Genomic DNA, 19,224 nt, shown 5'->3' on the forward strand with positions numbered 1-19,224 from the left:
GGTGTGTGTTGGGGGGGTTAGGAAATTGGTCTGGCTAGCGGAACAGCTTTTCACCCCTCTCTCTCCCTTTCTCCCTCTCCATTCTGCTTTGTATTCTGCAGAGATGACAGGGGGAAAGCTTTATTGCTCCGAGTTTGTATCGATCGGGGCCCCTCACAGGGGGCATGCAGACACACGCACACTGGAGGCACTTTCACAATGACCACTGCCTCCAACCCTCCCCCCACTCCTTCTTCCCCCTCTCCCTCACTCTCTGAAATTCAAATTCAAGACTCCTATTCTCAAAGGTTAAAAGACAGACGGCGGCTTTTTTATTCTCCTTACCGTGCCGTGAACAGAGGTGGAATCTGATAAACAAAAATGAAGAGACTTTAAAATATAAATGCAGGCAAATAGATAAATTATACATATAGATATGTATATATAGTATTCATTTCTACTCTCTCACTCTCTCGCTCCCCCTCAGTAACATTTAGTCCTCTATTGGAGTCCAGTGTTTCTTTACAGCACAAGGGGGAAAAAAACGATATTGCAACTAGCTAGATGAAAAAATGAAAAATGAAGGAAGTCGTGCATGGCTGACTACTCACGCTCACATGGAGAATAACAATGGCGGCACCAAGACGCCTTTAATTCCGGGCCGTGCCGCACACACATTAAGGGCTGCCGCGTACTTTGTAAATACTTAATGGCGGATAAACAAAGCTGTTATTCCCACACCACGACTGCTGCCACTGCTCATAGCACGCAGGTGTTTCAGCAGGGTGGAGGGGGGAGCGAGCTGGCGGACCAGAGCTCTTCGGTTGGCGTGATGTATGACTGGAGGAGCATGTCTTCAGATCCCAGGCGGGATGCTCCCGGCCAGCAGACCCCTGGGCAGGGTTCCTCACCCGGGATCCGCTCCGAAGGTGTGCCTGTTTTTTAACCTCCTTGGGGACTTCAGGTAAACCCCAGCTCGAGGTCTGAAGCCTGGCCCTAAACAGCCGATAACGGCTACATACGTTAACGTCTGACACTGTCTGGCGCTCCAACAGCCAAGGACATCAGCTACACCCAAGCACCTTCATCTCTGTTAGCGCCACAGCGCCACCTCTGCCAAGACTCAGGGGCTGCTCAGGTCACACAGCAACCATACATTTATGAACGTTAGTGCTTGAGGATCATCATTACTGTTCCAGTCTTGCTCTGATACATCGTTTGACGACCGTGTTTATCTGTAAAAGCCTTGATAAACACAAAACAAAAGCCCAGAAAACTCGGTATTCTCTGAGAAATGCCCGCCTCCTCCCACTGGCTCTGCTACGATGGGAGTCGGCCCACCGACCGATTCGTAATGGGGGAAAGCTGAGGTGGCGCAGTGGCAAGGCTCCCTGCCTCCCTGCGCCCGGCTCTGATGACACGTCTCCCTTAAAGGTTAAAGCCGATTCGCAGCACTCAGCACCATGCTGCAAATGTGCCCCTTTCCAGGCCTCACACAGCCATGAAGGTACGCGGACCAGTGATTCTGGGAACAGGAAAGCGTGGCTTTGATGGTAGATATATTATCTCTATTTGAATGAGCGCTCTGCAGTACCATCTAGATGAAGTGTGCTTTTAGCAGATGCCAGCAGAGTGTCACACTCTGTATAACGACAGATTCCATATGAATCACATGTGCAAAAACGTATCTTCCTAAAAATAAACATGATTGTTTAAAGCGCTCCGCGTTCTGGATGCAGTGTTTCTTTGTAATTCTATAAATAAATCGGGATGAAATATGTCAACATGAAATATTTTATTAAATATTATAAATATTAATTTGCAGCGGATAGGTGTGTGCGTGATTATGCCTTCAGCATTTTCCCACCACAATAGCTTCCATTAAAAGTGGAGCCATAGAGGCTTGTCTGTGTAGCCGACTACCACTGTGCTTGGGCGAAAGCATTATTGTGCTGTATGTCCATGACATCATTGGGCTATACATCCATGACATCATTGGACTGTACATCCATGACATCACTGGGCTATATGTCCATGACATCATTAAGTTGCATGTTTCTGACATCACCAGGTCAATGATGTCAGTATGCTACACCTTAATGGTTTATGCTCCTGGTCGTACAGTACCGTGAACATACAGCCGTCACCATTGTGTCCATTCCAGAGTGTCCTGGACCTGGCAAAACCACACCTGTTTGACTCATGCACTTGATTGGAGGGTGTGTGGCAACACAGCGAATGACATGGCCCTGGCATGGTTGGGGACATGCCTGAAGCATGTGGGCTGCCCGGCCCACACCGCGACACGTGCTCGTTGTGTTTACATTCGCGGAAGAGCACGCGGGGCGATATCTCACGGCGATCGATGAGAGAGGGAGGGAGGGAGAGAGGGAGGGAGGGAGAGAAAAATCGGTAAAGAAAGCAGGTTATCTCCTGTCATTAATGGAGGGAATCCCGGGCAAAGGAGGGAGTGAAGGAGGGGGTGTGGGGGAAGACCTGGATTCATTGAGAAAAAAGAGGGAGAGGGAGAGGGAGAGAGACTGTTTGGCATCAGGAGAAAGCAGACAATTATCTGTATTGATTAAAGCAAGCCAGCACAGTGAAGACTGAGAAAAGTATGACTAGATCAATAGAGAGAGAGATGGCGAAAGAGTGAGGCAGAGGGTCTGGGAGCAGGAAGAGCGGGAGGTCGAGAGGGTGGGAAAAAGTGCAGCAAGGGGACGTCTGGGAAAGCCGTGCAACGGGAAAGATGCAGAGTGTGGTATGAGCTGAGGTAACCAGGGTGTCAGTGGATGCAGGAGCAGCAGATCAACGGCTCTCCACCAGGGCCGGACAGGCCTCGATTCTCGAGGGTCTTCAGCCTCTGTAGGAGCGAATCGCCCTTCTAATTGGGGTGGTTTAGCTTCCGCTCTTAGTCCCGAGGTCGTTAGCGCTCGGGAGAGATAGCACGGACTTGGAGATGCCGCGACCCACCTGGACCGGGGTTAAGAACAGCGGCTATGGGTGAGCGGACAGAGGGCCACAGGGTGGGCCGAGGCGGGGAGGAAGCCGGCATTAGTGAGACTGAAACGGAAAGCGGGGAGATGGGAAAAGCAGGGAGAAGAGGGGTTAACATTGCCATTGAGCTGGAGGTGCCCCCTCCCCGCGAGACTAATCTCGAGAAACTGGGACAAAAGCCCATGGAAAGCTAACAAACGGAACTGAGTGGAACCATCTTGCTAGTACACAGAGATGCCCACTGAGACAGGCTTGCGGATCTATGCCGGGGACCCTCCTCCGCTCTAATCCCTATTCAGAGCCGGGCGAGGTTGTTCCGGCTCAGCTCAAGCCTGCGGACCCCAGAGCCCGCGGCCCGTACTGACATCTCTGTGTTCTGGCCAATCGGAGCTGGGGTCTGTTGCCCGGAAGCCAAGACGACAATGTTCACAAGGACCTGGTGTTAAAAAATAAACCTGCATGCTAGTTAAAAAAATAGTAATAATAAAAACATCTATATGAAAGAGGTTCCTACATAAAAACATATTTCAATGGATTATATCAAAATGATTCTAACTACAAGCATGAGGCCAAATGTAAAGTGTTGTGGGTAATGAAATTCTGTTTGAAGAGGAGAATAATTACATTTTTCAGTTTTAAACAAAGCTCTCATAAATAATATCTAAAATAATATGTTTTAATAATGCCTTCTACTTTCCTGATAAAATGGATTTTGGAAAGATAATTTAATAACTGACAGACCATCAGAATGAATGAGTGTGAGAGAGTGAAAGAGAGTGAAAGAGTGAGATTAGGGGAGGGATAAAAGTAATGGGAAAAGAAAGAGTGCAGAAAGGCAGGGAGGGGAATGGGAGGGGCATGCAAGGAGAGCACACGGCACAGATTACAGATGTATCGTTATGCATGCGTGACATCACAAATCCCCTCCCCCCAGCCACTGGGAAGGGGGCCTTGGAAACGGTCGCTAAGGGAACAGACATGTTGGGAAGTGGGTGGGGGGCTAAGGTGGACTACAGAAATCGTGAAAGGGGGTTGATGGAGAGAATGAGAAAGGTAACAAGACTATGGGGGGAGAGTGAGGTAGAGGATGAGAAAGATTTTTCTCCTGGTGGGTCCTAAGCACCATTATTACTTCATCAAATCCCATTGACTTGCCCAGGCTGATTTCTTGCTCTTTTCACAAAGGATTACTGCCGGGTCTGTAGGGGGCGCTGTCTAATCCAACCAACGACCGCCATGAATGGCAATACCGCATGTGCGCTGAGATACTCAGTGTGAAAGCACCGTCTCAGCACCTCTCTGCTCTGTGACCGTGTGGTTTTTTGTTTGTTCCCCCCCCCCCCCCCAAGCCCGGCGCCCCCCGCAGGACCCTGTGAGCACTGCCCGATCTTGAAATGGAAGTTAAACAGCCATCACTGACTCTCAAAGTCCAGTTGGGGTTTATTGATGCGCAGGCCCCCTGTTAAGGGGAGAGACACTCCCACTAAAGTAGTCCACACACACACACACACACACACACGTATACACGCAGACACACACACACACACACACACACACACGTATACACGCAGACACACACACAGCCCCATTGACCCTGAGCACACACTCAGCTCATCACACATGCTCTATGCAGTTCAAACAAGCTCATGGTCATGCACACAAAGGGACTTAAGCCCCAGCCACCCCACTCACATGCTCATGCACACACACACACACACACACACACACACACACACGCACACATATGCACACACACACACACAAATACACAAATATGCATACACACGCACATATGCACACACACACGCATACACATCCACGCACATGCACAACATGTTGCTGTGTCGTGTTTTTCTTTATCATGTTTTACTTTTTGTTCTTGCACATTCTGGGTTCTTGTTCTGTGTAGTACCACACAGGAACCAATTTAACCATTTTGTGTCCTGATATATATATATATATATATATATATAAATATTTTTTATTTCCAAATCAACAAGTAAGAGACTCAACTAGCAAAGACTGTTCCAGGTCAGAGTTGCCCTGGCGAAAACGGAACCACAGGTAAGTTTCTGAAAGTACATCTTACACTGAGCCAAGCAAAGAAACACATTAATGTTGCAAGTGAACCTGGCAGTGTAATACAGTCACAGCAAATGCAGCTTAAAGGCATCAACATTTCTGCCTTCTGTTCATTTAGCACAGGAAGGGGATGAAAATGTAAATATATGCTAATAAAAATGCAGATGGGAGGTGGTGCGAATGCCACACACAGAACATATGTCAGTGTTTGGGGGCCCTGTGCATTTCCGGCCCCCTGCATTATTCATGAGTGTACAGCAGGATGTACCCGCACAGACCAGTACTATATCGCCTTGCGGGCCGCTTCGCCAGAGGAGCAGGAGCAGGAGGTAGAGGGGAAGCTGGATCTCCCAGTTTGCTGGGGGGTCACGGTTGGTGGAGCCCGGCACTTCCCTGTGGATCCGGAATGTTCTGCTGGATAATGGATGTCACTGTGGTGCAATTAGCGCATTTTGGTCTTATTTCATCTCAAGTGTGTATGCATGAAGGCGAGCCTTGTCTCCCCATTGCCACTCATCTCAAAGCTTGATTTCTTTCTTTCTCTTTTTCTCTCTTTTCTTTCTTTCTTTCTTTCTTTCTCTTTCTCTCTTTTTCTCACTCCCTCTCTCTCTCTCTTTCTTTCTTTCCTTCTCCCCCTGCCCCCCACCCAGCCCAGTCTTTAACCTTGGCCCCTAGTGACTCTGCCTCCGATAATAAAGTCACCCCCCTTCCTCCCTCGCTTTCCATCTCCCTCCTCCCTTGCGTCCCTCTTGTACCCCCCCCCCCCCCCCCCCGTTTCCCCCTGGCACCGCTGTTGTCCAGTGTTCACCTCATTCATAGTAAACACTATTGATTTTCAGCACGGAAAATAAAAAAAGCCATGAATTTTAATGCTTCTATCTGTCCCCCACTCTCTCCCTATCCCTTTACCTCTCTCCCCCTCCCTTCCCCTCTACCCCTGTTCTTTCCTGAGGGGAGGATAAAGTGATGGGAATGGGGGGGGCATTTCTCATTTCCCAGCTGGGTCTCTCCCACCCCACATCCAGCTCCCCCCCAGCTAACACTCTGTCCCATGGGAGATGGGCTGCACTCATACATACCCACTGCTGATAACCATGCACTGATAGTCCTGCTATCGATACAATATGGCCTCCTCCTCCGCTTCCTGTGGCTCCGGCTCCTTCCAGCAGCTCGGAGACAAAGCCTCAGTCACTTCTGATTACTGATTACTAGTTGTTACTGGTATTTGTCCAGTAATTACCTGATTATCGACTGAAGCGACATGCTGATTATGACTCCAAGCCCCTCTATTCCCCGCAGAACCGTGCCTCGGTGGTTGTACAAGTCGTCATGTCACAGAAATTACTACAGCCCATAAAAATTCCACAAGTATGGATCAATCGGCAATCCATTTAATGCATAAATAGCTGTTTGTAATGCAGCCCCTCGCTGTTAAGATTGAAGGTGATTGCGCTCAGTGGCAATTGAGAGAATAGTGCTACTTGCTTTCATAATACTTTGGCCATGTGATTCCTGTGCTCCTGAGCTCAACGGTCTTTCGCTCACGTTATGGGAATCGATGTGACTCTGCTGTAAGTCGCATGGGCAGCTGCGGAGGGGCAGAGTCCTGCTAACTGCCGATTTTCCGCTCGGCTCCCGCTAATTCCACCAACATCGCCCCCTACTGCTCTATCATCTGCCTGTTACTCTTTCTGCTACATGATTATCTTTTGCTGTGTTATTGCTGATGTCAACGTTATGGCCACAAACGTTTTGGTGGCTACCTGTCTTATGCACTCCCCCCCCCCCCCCCCCAACGTAAACACACCCCATCCTCCGGTGGAACTAAAAGCCCCGCTAAACGCTTCAGTGAGGTGACACGGATAATCACAGCTGCGAAAAACCAGCAAGAAAACTTATTTGCCATTTGGTGGCCATGTCAGTTTGCAGTCCGCCTTCCACAGGAGTTGCTAAAATCATTGCCTGCCGCTAATGGGATATTTTGTGTCGTTAGTGGCGCCTTTGTGGATGTGCTGTGCTGAGCTGAGTGCCCTAAACACACTGCATAAATATCTGTAAAAACCCAGACTGGAATTTATACCCTCAATCACACCCTCAGCTGAAGCACAATCCTGAAGTCTCTCATCTCTGATTCCGTCCTATTTTTCAACCTCCCTCCCAGCACTGCTCTCTTCCTTTCTCTCTTTCCTTCCCTTCTTCCCCTGCTCCGGCCCCCTCCCAACCCCCTCTTGCACCTCCCCCCCCCCCCCCCCAGCGTCAGTATTGATTTTGCTATAAGCAGAGTCCAGTCTGCGACAGGGCAATGCAGACAAAGGCAGACTTCATCAACTGTCACTGAACACGGGAATGTCTCCTTAATAATCACTCCATCACGCCGACCACAAGCAGCAAGGAAGAGGGAGGGAAAGATGGAGGAAAGAACGGGGTAGCTAAAATCCCGGCGCCCGTGTCACAGAACCGCCACGCCTCACGTTTCACCTTGATTGCCCACCGAAAGGTGTGCTGCCTCTCTTGCCTCAGCAGAATATTACTGTAGCCGCACAATGTTTCTTCATGCTGGAAATAATCTAATACCGAGGGGTTTACATAAGGATCTGCTCCTTCCCAGGGATATTCTGTCCCACACATACTGCCCTGAGGTCACCCAAATAATCCTGTAATTCTGCTGCCCTAATGGAACGCCAGCTACCACCTTGGGCTGCAATCCGGCGTCATTAAACCGCAGCTCCGCTCTTCCGTACTTTTTCCCCACTTGGAAAACTGAAGCAAAAAACAAAGTTCAACCCCCCCAACCCAAAAAAAAAAAACTGCCACCCCCACCATCATTAATCAAAGGAAAGATCGCATCCTGCCGATCGATCGACAGCGGCCATTAGCCTCGTCACGCGCCTCTGCTGCTAAAATGACAGCTTTCAGGTGCCTTTCTGTCCTGCCTTCCCCGACCGGCCAATCAGCCGCTGCCCCAATCAGCTCCCGGCGCGATGCTCTCCGCTTCTGCTGCACGAGTCCGGGCCGCTGGCGCCCGCTGGGAATCTCATTACGGCAGCTTGGCTCGGCCTTATCTCCGTAATCTCCCGATCTCTAATTCGCCGTGTACACTCGCCTGGGGATTTACGATCGAGACCACCTCTCTGCCAAAAATCCCCCCCTCCAGATGAGCTTCTAATGAGACTAAGGAGCAGAGCGATTACCAAAGTGCTTAATTACTCCTGGTAATTAGAGTCGTTCCCATTAACGGTGGCTAAATGTGCCGGGTAGGGAGATGTCTCTGCTGACCCACACTTAATGATGGCAGGCCAGCGGATGCAGTTTCACGCTGGCAGAGCGAGGAGAGCACAGTTCGGCACGCTGCCCATCACGGCAGGAAACCGGCTCTGTCCTGCTGACTAACATCACACCCCGGAGCTCACGTGGCCTGTTTGCGTGTTAACGATGCCGTGGTTTTCCCTCTTTTGCCGTGAGAACAGCCCTTCTAACTCTGAAATCAATACCCATGACGTTTTTTTTAGAAACTGGTAAAAATGGATCTGCTTTTGTTTGCATGCGTCCATCTTTCACTCTCATCCCTTTATCTAATTTTCTCCCTCCCTCCATTTTTGCCTCCCATGCTCTCTCGCTCTCTCTCTCTCTCTCGCTCGCCCACCAGCCCACTGCTCTCAATCCATTATAATTTGACTGATGATTAGGCCTGTCACTCAAGACAGCATGTGTCCAATTGGAAACTAAGGGAGGGGAGGAGGGCGGGCATTTTTGTCAATTTCATTAATTTTTTGATGCACTTTAAAAAAGGGCAGCTATTTTCCACTTTGATTTCTGGGCTTCGCCCTCTTCGCCTCTCTCCCCTCCCCCCGCACATCGTGGCAAACTCCTGGCTCTCGGTTACGAGTCTCGTTCCCCTGTTTTTTTTTTTTGCAAGACGTGGCACATTTCGTAATCACCGTGGTGATGCGAGTGTCGCTCACAGCAGCGGTAAAACAGCAGCTCTCTGGGGACAAGGGGACAGGACTGGTGGGGGGGGGGGGGGACTACAGCAAAAGAGGACGACCGAGAGAACGAAAGGAAGAGAAAGGTCACCGAGTCACCCCCCTCCCTTGCCGCAGGACAAAGGGGCTGAGGGGTTAAACCTCCACTCTCCGAGGGGCTGGGGGTTGGGGGTAGCACAGGGGCAGTAGTTGGGGGGGGTCTATCTCTTACTCCCAGTCTGGGTTAAAGAAACACATTCAGCAAAGAGCCACAGTGTGTGAGCCAAGCGATTCTCATGCTGCTTCTTTTGACTCATTAGTGCAAGGTGCTAATTAGGCTAATTAGTGTGACAGGAAGTGCTTTAAAGGGACATTTTAAAGGGACAAGCACAGCAGGATAACGAGGCTGGGAAAACAAGGCCCATCTTCTCCGCACAAGCGACGATGGAAACGTTATTACTGTGGAAACCAGGCCTGAAAAGCAGCTGGCGTTGTCACCCAGGCGACACATTCATGCGTTTGCCGAAATTCACCAAACCGCGTCGGATATACTGGAGAGTGATGCTGCGGCTGACAGCGCACATGAAAGCGCGCCTTTCCGCTCACGGACGGGGAGCGCGGCTTCCTGTCAGCCTGCGATCTGCCACTAACGCGGAGCGCCGTGGCAGGGGCACCTTTGGTCTCTGCTCAGAGCTGAGACGCTACAGACGACCCAGAATTCCTCACCAGAAAGGGGGCAGGTCACGGTGAGCCTGTCTGGGTCGGCTGAGTGGAAGCCAGCGTGGAGTTTTGGCCCTTCTAGTTACTGGATGAAGACCACAGAAAATGACATCGTGTTAATCGGCCTTTAACTTGACTTCCATTCAATTTATCCCATTTCACTAAAACTGATCCTTAAAAGTAATGTATGTGAGCTGGCTATGTGTAAAACCGTGTCAGATATACTCTTAGCATTAACGTCGGTAATCTGAGCTTTTTCCTGCTTTTGGTGAGTGGCACCGATGCCAACGACACACCGCTAACCTCCCACGGCCTCCCAGCTGACTTGGGTAACCTGTGCTTCAGATGCCAGCTAATTTTCCCTCTGTGAATGCAAGTCGGATTCAGCTAAGCCCAGCCATCTGGCATCGTTGCATCGTGTAAATTCCTCAGGACGACTTCCTAAACACGTTTTCATTCCTCCCCACCTAAAAGAAAAATAAGTAAATGGAATTTAAAATGCAGACAACTGACAGGCTAAGTACTGGTCCTGAAATCAGTCCACAACAAGTCTGAAAGTAATCCAGTAATGAAATGGACCTTTAAATCCCTGAATGTAAATATAGATTAATCCATTTACAGCAGACTGACACCTGCATAGTTGTGTATAATCTTGTTCTATTTTACACAAAGTAATAATGTTTTTCACGTATGTTTCTGTGGGGCTTGCATTTATATCTCTTTTTGCCTGTTAGTTTGCATATTTTTAAGTGGGGGGGGGGTTGCACAGGTATGTGAGGAATGATGGTAGTGTTCAAACTGCCAAAAAGCATTTCTGACATGATTATTTAAATGGTCTTCCCCTGGCTTCAGGGGGTATCACCTACATGTGTAGCTACACAGTCGTAAAGTGTGATGAGAAATAATGGCAATTTATGATGCAAACCTCTGATGCAGAGCTTACAGCCGATGGTGCCGAGTGCACAGCGCCCCCCCCCCCCCCCCCCTGCAGAATGTCAGTGTGAGCGAGATGCGCTGACAGATTCATGTCCAGTATGGGAAGGTTAAGAGAAGACGGGGTGTGGGGGGGTGCGGGACAGACAGTGAGGAGGAGGGAGGGAGGAATGGGGAGACAGATAGAGAAGGGGGGAGACAGGAAGAGAGGAAGAGAGTGAGACAGAGAAAAAAAGAGGGAGAGAGACAGACATGGAGGGAGAGAGAGGGAAGGAGAAAGGTGGACAGAAAGAGAAAGAGGGGGGCTAAGGGAGACACAGCATGAGAGAGAGAGAGAGAGGGAGAGAGAGAGAGAGCGGGAGGGAGATTGTGCTGGGGGTAGGGAAGGAGAGGGAGGTGCTGTACAACAGATTAATTTCATTTTAAGGCCGATCTCTGCTGCAGGGCTACCCCACAGAAAAAAAGGGAAAAAAGAGAGATGATAAAGGAGTGAGATCAGGGGATCATGCATTTTTCCTCTACAGAAAAGGGGGCTTTGTGTGTGCATGTATGCGGTTGCGGAGCGATGCAGGAGCACGTGCTTAAGGCGTGCGTGTGCGCCAGCGCGAGCCTGAGCGAGACGACCGGCCAGGAAAGACTACCCACGCCTGAGCACTCCTGTCTAATTGGAAATGAACAAGAGGAACTGAACATGCCTGGCGTGTTACTGTCACCTGCCAAAGCAAATGTCCTATATCCCTAAGTATACATTTGGCGGATGCCATATTACATTTTTATAAAGAAAACAGCAGGTCAGGCAGACTGAAGGACAGACCTAGAGGTTAATAGGACCCCCTTCATTATCATAAATCTTATCAGCTAAATGAAATGGCGAGAAGGACTCCTGGTTTCGGCTACATTGACTGCGAGGGGTGGGGGAGGGGGAGGGGGTGGAACCCAATCAAACTGGTTGTTTTTATTGCTCTTTTTTATTATCAAAATGTACCCATACACACACACATCATTGAAATACATGAGAAAACCGATTGGATGAAAGATGGTGATGAAAAATGAGCAGGTGAGCCCAGCAGCAAGCCCCAAGCCGCCTGTTAAATCAGCACGGTGGCGCCCCCCTCTGCTCACAGGGGCTAAAGTGGCTAATTATTCAAATCAGCGTCAGACCGCGACCTTGACCATGCCGTACACAGGACCCTCAGCCTCCACTGCCCAAAAACAGTGGGACAGCAAATTGTGCTCCCCCCCAACAAATGATGACATTCCAGCCAAAAATTTCTGTCTTCTATAGAATATTATTTGTCACCAAAATGTTTATGAAATGCAGTGACCCTCTGCTGGATAAGTGGGTCCAGAAGATGGATGACAGTCTGTTATGGTGGCATTTTACTCTCTGATAGCTTTTTTAATTAGGGTGACTGGCTGTTTTTGGCTGTCAGACCACGTAGAACATGGCCAGAATTGGCCCCCATCCAAGTTCCTTCTGGATTTTCTCTCTCAGACCTCTCTGCACACAGAGGTTTGGGGGCAGGGTGTGGGAGTCGCGATGGGGCCGCTGCCCGGACACGTCGACTGGGAGGGGGGGGGGGGGCATGATCCCCAGGGAAGGGGGCTGATTAAGTGGCCTGTTCACAGAGTCCTGATTAGGACTAATGAAGCTCAGCTTCGCAATCCAGTGGGAACTAGGGGAAGGTGGGCGGCGGCAGGCGGGGGTGTGCACAGGCCCGCTCCACCTCATCTGATGAAAGAAGTTTCTAGAGTGACCAACTACTCAGCTCATCACCTTTGGGGACAGGTGAGACTAGATCGAGGAAAGAACAGCCAAAAGGATGGAGACAACATGAAAGAACAGGCAGACGAGGGAGGGACAGAGGCCACGGTGAGGGTGACTGTGTGAGATGTGTGTATTTGGGCCTTCATTAGCGTGTTGGTGCCGTGTGCCGTGTCCGTAATTGGCGGTAATGGTCGGCGAGTGGGAGTGTGTGTTTTCTGAGCATTATGCACAGGGAGAACCACCAGCGGCTGTAAATGAGAATGTGGGAGCTGGCCAGTGTAATTACTACACAGAGTGACATTGTCAGGAGCAGACACACGTACGCACGTACGCGCACACACACACACAGGTTCACACACACGGACACACACACCCACACACACATACACACACACAGACACAGACACATATGGACACATACAAACGCATCCACGCAAACACACAGGTTTGTAATTATGTCTTTGTGGGGACTCAATTTCTATGAGGAAAACTCTAATCACAACATGACGACCTTAACCCCTACCCAGCCCTAACCTTAACCATAAGTAACCAAACAAAATATGAGGCTTTCAGCATTTTTACTTTTTTGACTGCATTCACAGATCTTTGTGGGGACCTGAAAAATGATCCACACAACGTCAAAATAACAGGCTTTTATTACATTGTGGGGAACATTTGGTCCTCACAACATAAAATAAACATAATCCACGGACACACGCGCACGCACATACACACACACACACACACATACATACACACTGACGGCCACATCTCAGCCTCAGCGATACTTAGCCATGTCCTGCCAGTTGATCTGCTGAGTCTGATCACACCAGCAGGGTGCGCTCTGTTGCCAGCCAGCTCAGGTAAATGTGTGCCCCCCCCATCCCGAAAAAGTAGCAGGCTATTGTTCCTTCAGAAGACCTCCCCAACGGCGACAGGCAGAAACACACAGGTTTGGCGCACATGCCCCAAAAATTGCTTCCGCCCTTCCCAGGATGCCCTGGGACAGTGTCGCCCTCTGGGGCGGTGGTGGAAATGGGGTTTGTTTGCACCATGGCCTACATTTCGATACGCAACACAAAACGATTTATGTGTTATAGGCAACAACTGGGCCAGGATCCTAAAAAACCAACAGACAGGCGATGGGTTTGTACAGAGGGACATCGGCTTAAATGCTCCCAGAATGGCATCAGATCAATACCCCAGCCCACAAGTGTGAGCCACATCCAGCTCGCCATAATCCAGTTTCCACATGGTTTATGATTTATTCATACGTATCTATTTATTATCCAGACAAAAACAAAACGAAGGAGAGTAATTGCCTTGCTGAAGCAAATGAACGAGAAACAAGGGAAAGAGGGAGGGAGGGAAGAGAGAGAGAGCTAGTGGCTGAAGCAGAGAAAAGAGTGAAGGACGTGAGAGAGAGAAAGAGAGAGTGAGCAAGAGAGAGAGAGAGAGAGAGAGAGGTAGCTTAATGCAATAAAGCATGTTGTATTGACATCTTTCTTGTGTCTATTGATTCCCCATTATGTTACTAACAAACCCTGGTTGACATTTTGTCATTCACAATCATGTTAGCACTGGGACTCACACACTCTCCCTGCGAATCGCCGATCTATGCACACACTCTCACGCCGACGCACGCGTCCCCCATGGGGGGGAGAATGGTGGCGCGGGGGCGAGGGGGGGGCACGAAGGCAGTAGAACATCCTTCGCACCGCCACGCCGCTAAGAAGCTAGGAAGGGCTCAGCACACGTGGCGGGTGGGCTGGGGGGGGCGGGGGCTACCTCACGCCCGTCATGGGTGCCGTCATGTGTGAGGCTCCCAGGACGGGTCTCCATGGGGCATTTAAGGCACTCACAGCCGCTGAAATGCACTACATCTCTGAGTGTTTCCAGGCCTTGGTGGGGGCAGCACAATGTCTGTTATGAAGCGTTCGTTTAAGAAACTTTTGCACAATGCTTTGCTTCCACAGTAGGTGTGAAAAACATGAAACGCCCCCATGCCAAGGCCCCACCCACCCTGAGCGGTGTGCCGCTGAATTCCCAGCGTGACGCACCTCCCTGCCAGCGAGCGCTCGTTTCCGGCACACCCGCAGTAGGATGCCTCCGTTGCTGCCACAGTCTGTGTGTTTTGCTAGCCAGGCCCAGCAGACTGAGGCTTCAGCTCTCAACCTGCCTCCCCAGGCAGGACGGCGCCGTCTCCTGAGCCAGACGGGACTCAGCCTATGCGCAGGAGCCCAGTGAAAGCACCCCCCATGTGCAGCGTCAGACACATTTGGCTGGGTGTCACAGAAACAGGCTGCTACCAAACTGGGGCACGAACACAGAAAAAAAAAGTGTAAGTAAAGCAAAATGAAGAGACGTATGGGTGGGATAAATAACTGTGGTGCCCCCCGATGGCTGAAGGGCCATGCGGCCAAGTGGAGAATGCTGGGCTTTGCCCGTTCTGAAGGGAATGAGGATGGATCTTCATTCGAGTCGAAGGGACCTCAGTGCACCATCCTCACATATGAGGAGGAGGCTGCAGGCTCCATCTGCTGCGTAAGAGCAAATGTACATCGGTGACAGATTAGCTGTGAGAAAAGCATCAAGGCATGCTTATACATCTTTAATTGCATTTTGAGGATCCATTTTGAAGAGGGTGTGGCTTAGCTACCCGTTACCTGATCTGAGCCAATGACCTGCCCAAACACAAGCCAATCTCTTAAAATCTTCCTTTGAACAGATGCGTTAGGGATTCGTTGATTTCACATAAACCCCATTCCCAGGTAAATATGAGCAACGTACACACATTTTAGTGCGCTGGCCTTGGTATGTTGGGTAATGACAGAATGATCACTGAGAACCCCACCAGCAAAGCCAGTCTGTCTAAGTCACATGCAGATATGTAGACATAATCCAAATTTAGTGCTTAACAGTTCAAAACAGACTGAAATGAATGTCCAAAGAGTTTGTAATGAAATACAAAATGGATGCCATGTTGTTCCAAATACAGGTTGTGTTTAGCACAAAAGCCTAGACCAATAGTTATCAAAACCTTTTTTTGTTTGTTTGTTTACAAATCCTTTACTTTACTCATTAACAAGAGTATATGTCTAGCAACAAATAGCTTCTAAGAAGGGCACATGGTTATCTTCTACATATGTTTCTAATTTAGAGATTAATAGTTAGCGTTATGCAGTATTAATATCAGTACATTTCTACACAGAGATATTTTATGGATGCAGAAACAGCACTGTGACACATACACAAGCAATATAATGACATAATATGTGAGCGAGCGTGTTGTACATATTTAATGTGCCACATTTCTCACCCGTTTGCAAACGATTCGCTGAAAACTGAACAAGGTATTAATTCAAGGCAAAATTAAGTCAAGTCCCGTATTTGAGTTTCTTTACTCTTTCTGCTTCATTTTTCACCATCATCTGCTTTTACCTTCCTTTACAGTCTGTACAGTTACGGGTTTTTTAATCTCAGCCTGACATTCGCCATTTCTCAGCGTGCAGGAGCAAACCTCTCCCCATACAGCACCCTCCTCCTGCCCACAGCCCAACCCCCCCCCCCAGCGATCCCATCCCTCTCATCTCCAGGGACACACACAGGTAACAGGTTATACACGGCCACTCCCTCTCTCCGTAGTCCCTCTTTCGAATAAAAACCAAGAAAATGGAGCAACAGATTGTGAAGTTTTCTTGAGGAAATGCGGTCTGTGTTCGTGAAGTCGGTCTGTGCTGCTTAGACCGAGATAGAGAGCAGAGCCTCAACCAAATCTCTTGTTGGTCCCTTTAAGAGAGGGGCACAGTCACTTAGATCACCTTAAATGAAAAACGCTACAACGGCAGGATAAACTGATTGATATCCATGGGCACCACAGTTAGACAGTGTACCGTGAATAGCAGCCTATGCACATGCTCGTCCTCCTTTATCCAGGACTTCACCATATACTCCGGTAGCCAAACAGAAACAGCGCACACGCAGAAACAAATACGCATCCTTCTCTCACTCCTCCCCTCCACATCAAACGGAAAAGGAACAGCATCCTGTCTCGTTTTATAACCGATGAGGGTCCAAATCACAGACAGACATAGACTCTCGCTCCTTCCGTCAGTCCATCCTCTTATTCCGCTTCAGTGGAAAGAATAGCACAGACGGCGCTCCGTCCAAGTCTCACACCCTCCCTCTCTTAGTCTGCTGGTCTGGCAACCACAAAATCAGCCATCAAGCACCGACAGCCATAGGTATAGGCGGATCAGTTCCTAACACCTGGCGTTTCCGTAATGTTTCTCCTCAAGGTGATCCTTTGACGCAGCGGATTTAATAAACAAATGCAATGCATCACGATTGTCTATGCACACCACAGTTTATGGCTATGGCATACAGAACTAAGGTAACCCGGGTCAAATCATAATATAGCGCGTCCGTGTCAGTGACTTAGGAATAAATAAGAACATATCCCCTTTTCTTCTTTCAGCGCACCCGTTCTTCCTTTCACCCCTTTTCAATCTCTCTCTCCCCCTCTCTCCGTGTATCCGCCGGCCCTGGAATCGATCTCCGCAGGATCGATAAGTTGGCATGAATATTCCCAGCCCGCCGTGAGTCTAGCTCGGGAGAGACGGAGGCTGAGACAGAGGGAGATGGAGTGGATGGGAACATACGGATGGAAACCGAAATCAGAGAAGCCGTAGTTGAAAAAAAAATCACAGGGCGAGGATTTACCGATTGAAAGAAATGTGAATTAACCCCGGGAAAAGTGGACCACGGTAGACTCGCTCACGTTATGTTTTGTTTTCGAAAGCGATCAAAATGCGCCAAGGTTTTGTTTCATGTCCTCTTTTTCCAGCAACGGGTTTACCCCCTATAATCGTGTACTTTACTTTTCTCCATGCGATTACAATGGGATGTGAAACGAAAGTATATTCTATTAGAGAGACAGAAAGAAAAAAATGAGATTGTTGCCTTCTTCTCGTTTTAGCGGATTAAAAGACCAGCGATCCGGCGACCACGGCGTGGTAAGATGGAGTGGTCAGACCCGTAGCCCAGTTTCCAGTGAAATATATCGCAAGTATATCGGTAAGACAAAAGGGGTTTACGGATAGGAGTTTAATGTCTTACCGGAGTTGGACCGCAGAGCCAGCGGGGACTTGAGACGCCAAGCGTTGATATCGGAAGCAGTTCTCTGAAAGACGAACGGCACCGGCAAGGGAACAAACATGATCCTCAGTCTTCTGTTCTTTGATTAATTATCGTAATAATGACAATATTCTTCTTTTCTTCTCTGTGTCTTCGTCTGATTTCCAGGTAGATTGTTTTAAATATATTTGGTATGGAAAAAAATAAATTCGCAGTAGTTCGTAAAACTAGGTTGAAATATATGGAACCTAGTTATATTTACATTTTAAATATCTGTTTTGTGTCGGTGACTCTTTTTCTCTGTTTATAAATATGTATAGAATAGCTACATATGTTCGATGGTCCCTTGGTTGTGTTGTAATTAAAGCTCCCAGCCCAGACTAACACACACAGACGGATAGTGGAGTCGTTTTCTTAAGCGGTAATGCTACTGTTTGGTTATTTATACAATGATCTGAGTTATTATTGTTGTTATTATTTGTAGTACTAGTTGCAATATTACTATTCGTATTTTCTGTTTGCCCCCTCTGTCGTTTGCCGCTTTCGTGAATTGCAAGCTGCAGCCCACGGATAATTCGCTTTGTGTATTTCCTGTGTTATTCTCCCATAAAATCTTCTTTTTCTTTCTTAGTATTTTGTCTTTTTTGCTTTCCCTGTCGAGACAGATGTGAGAACAGTCAGCGTAACAGTCGCTGGCCTCCCTCTCGCACCCTCCACTCGATTTTGCTTTGGTTTTCGCTTGTAAATAAAACTATTAATATTAATTTCAAATTCAATAAAAAGACGATATTTCGTCTCACTGGCATATGTATAAAAGCCAGCAGCTGTGTTCTTATTTGGATTTGTGTATTTGGTTCATATATTTGGTTTCTAGCTGTTCACACTGGCCCACACACGCACACGCATACTAAGCAGCGATTTGTGTTTTAAATACAAATAAATAACCGAATTCATCTAATTAAAATAAATAAATAATAAATAAGGCTACACAACGTGCACAGCTGGCCTTCGCTCCTCCTCCCTCCCTCACTGTCACAAGGTAGTAATTAAAACGCAATCAATCGATAAATAAATAAATAAAGCAAATAAATAAATAAAGAATGAAAACAAAACAAAAAAAGAAAACGCGGAACCCCTTACGCTATATAATTTTTGGGATGACTTGCCTATCTGTCCGTCCATCCGTCTGTGTGTCTTTTTGTCTGTCTGTTTGTCCCCGTTATTTGGGAACCCCAATAGCACATTCGACCCGACTCCCTCCCGTATTAAAGCGCTCTGGCACTACACTGCCCGCAACATTGAAGCGAGAGAGGACCGGCTACTACTCACACATCACCCCCCCGCCCTGGCCGCCTCCCCCACCCCATCCCCTCGCTCGTTCCTCGGCTCTCCCTCCCTCTCTCTCTCTCTACCTTCCGTCCTCCCTCCCCTTCACGCTCGCTCGTTTTTTTTCCATCCGCGGCAAAGGTATCCTCTATTGATTTCTTGATTCTTCTTCTTAATAGCAGTAGAATCCTGTTAATCAATACAAGGTTGATTCAGTACGGAGTTAATAAATTTAGGAATAATTTCTTACACAAAACTGTTCCACATATGCACCGTAGACCACAGAAAAGAAACAAATAATGTAAAAAAGAAAACACTTCC

The 19,224-nt window shown here is 48.4% G+C and overlaps 1 protein-coding gene across 3 annotated transcripts in view; it reads right to left on the reverse strand.

The window, feature by feature from the left end:
* The window catches only part of pou2f2b (POU class 2 homeobox 2b), a 41,225-nt gene extending 22,400 nt beyond the window's left edge, over nt 1–18,825 (reverse strand). For all 3 annotated transcript variants that reach the window (XM_023809944.2, XM_023809943.2, XM_023809942.2), the window contains exon 1: nt 17,560–18,825. In XM_023809944.2, the coding sequence (XP_023665712.1) occupies nt 17,560–17,659 (100 nt within the window). In that variant the 5' untranslated portion in view covers nt 17,660–18,825. The remainder of the gene's footprint in view (nt 1–17,559) is intronic.
* Between the last annotated feature and the right edge of the window lie 399 nt (nt 18,826–19,224).

This window comes from Paramormyrops kingsleyae, chromosome 9 (assembly GCF_048594095.1).
Source record: "Paramormyrops kingsleyae isolate MSU_618 chromosome 9, PKINGS_0.4, whole genome shotgun sequence".
NCBI lineage: Eukaryota > Metazoa > Chordata > Actinopteri > Osteoglossiformes > Mormyridae > Paramormyrops > Paramormyrops kingsleyae.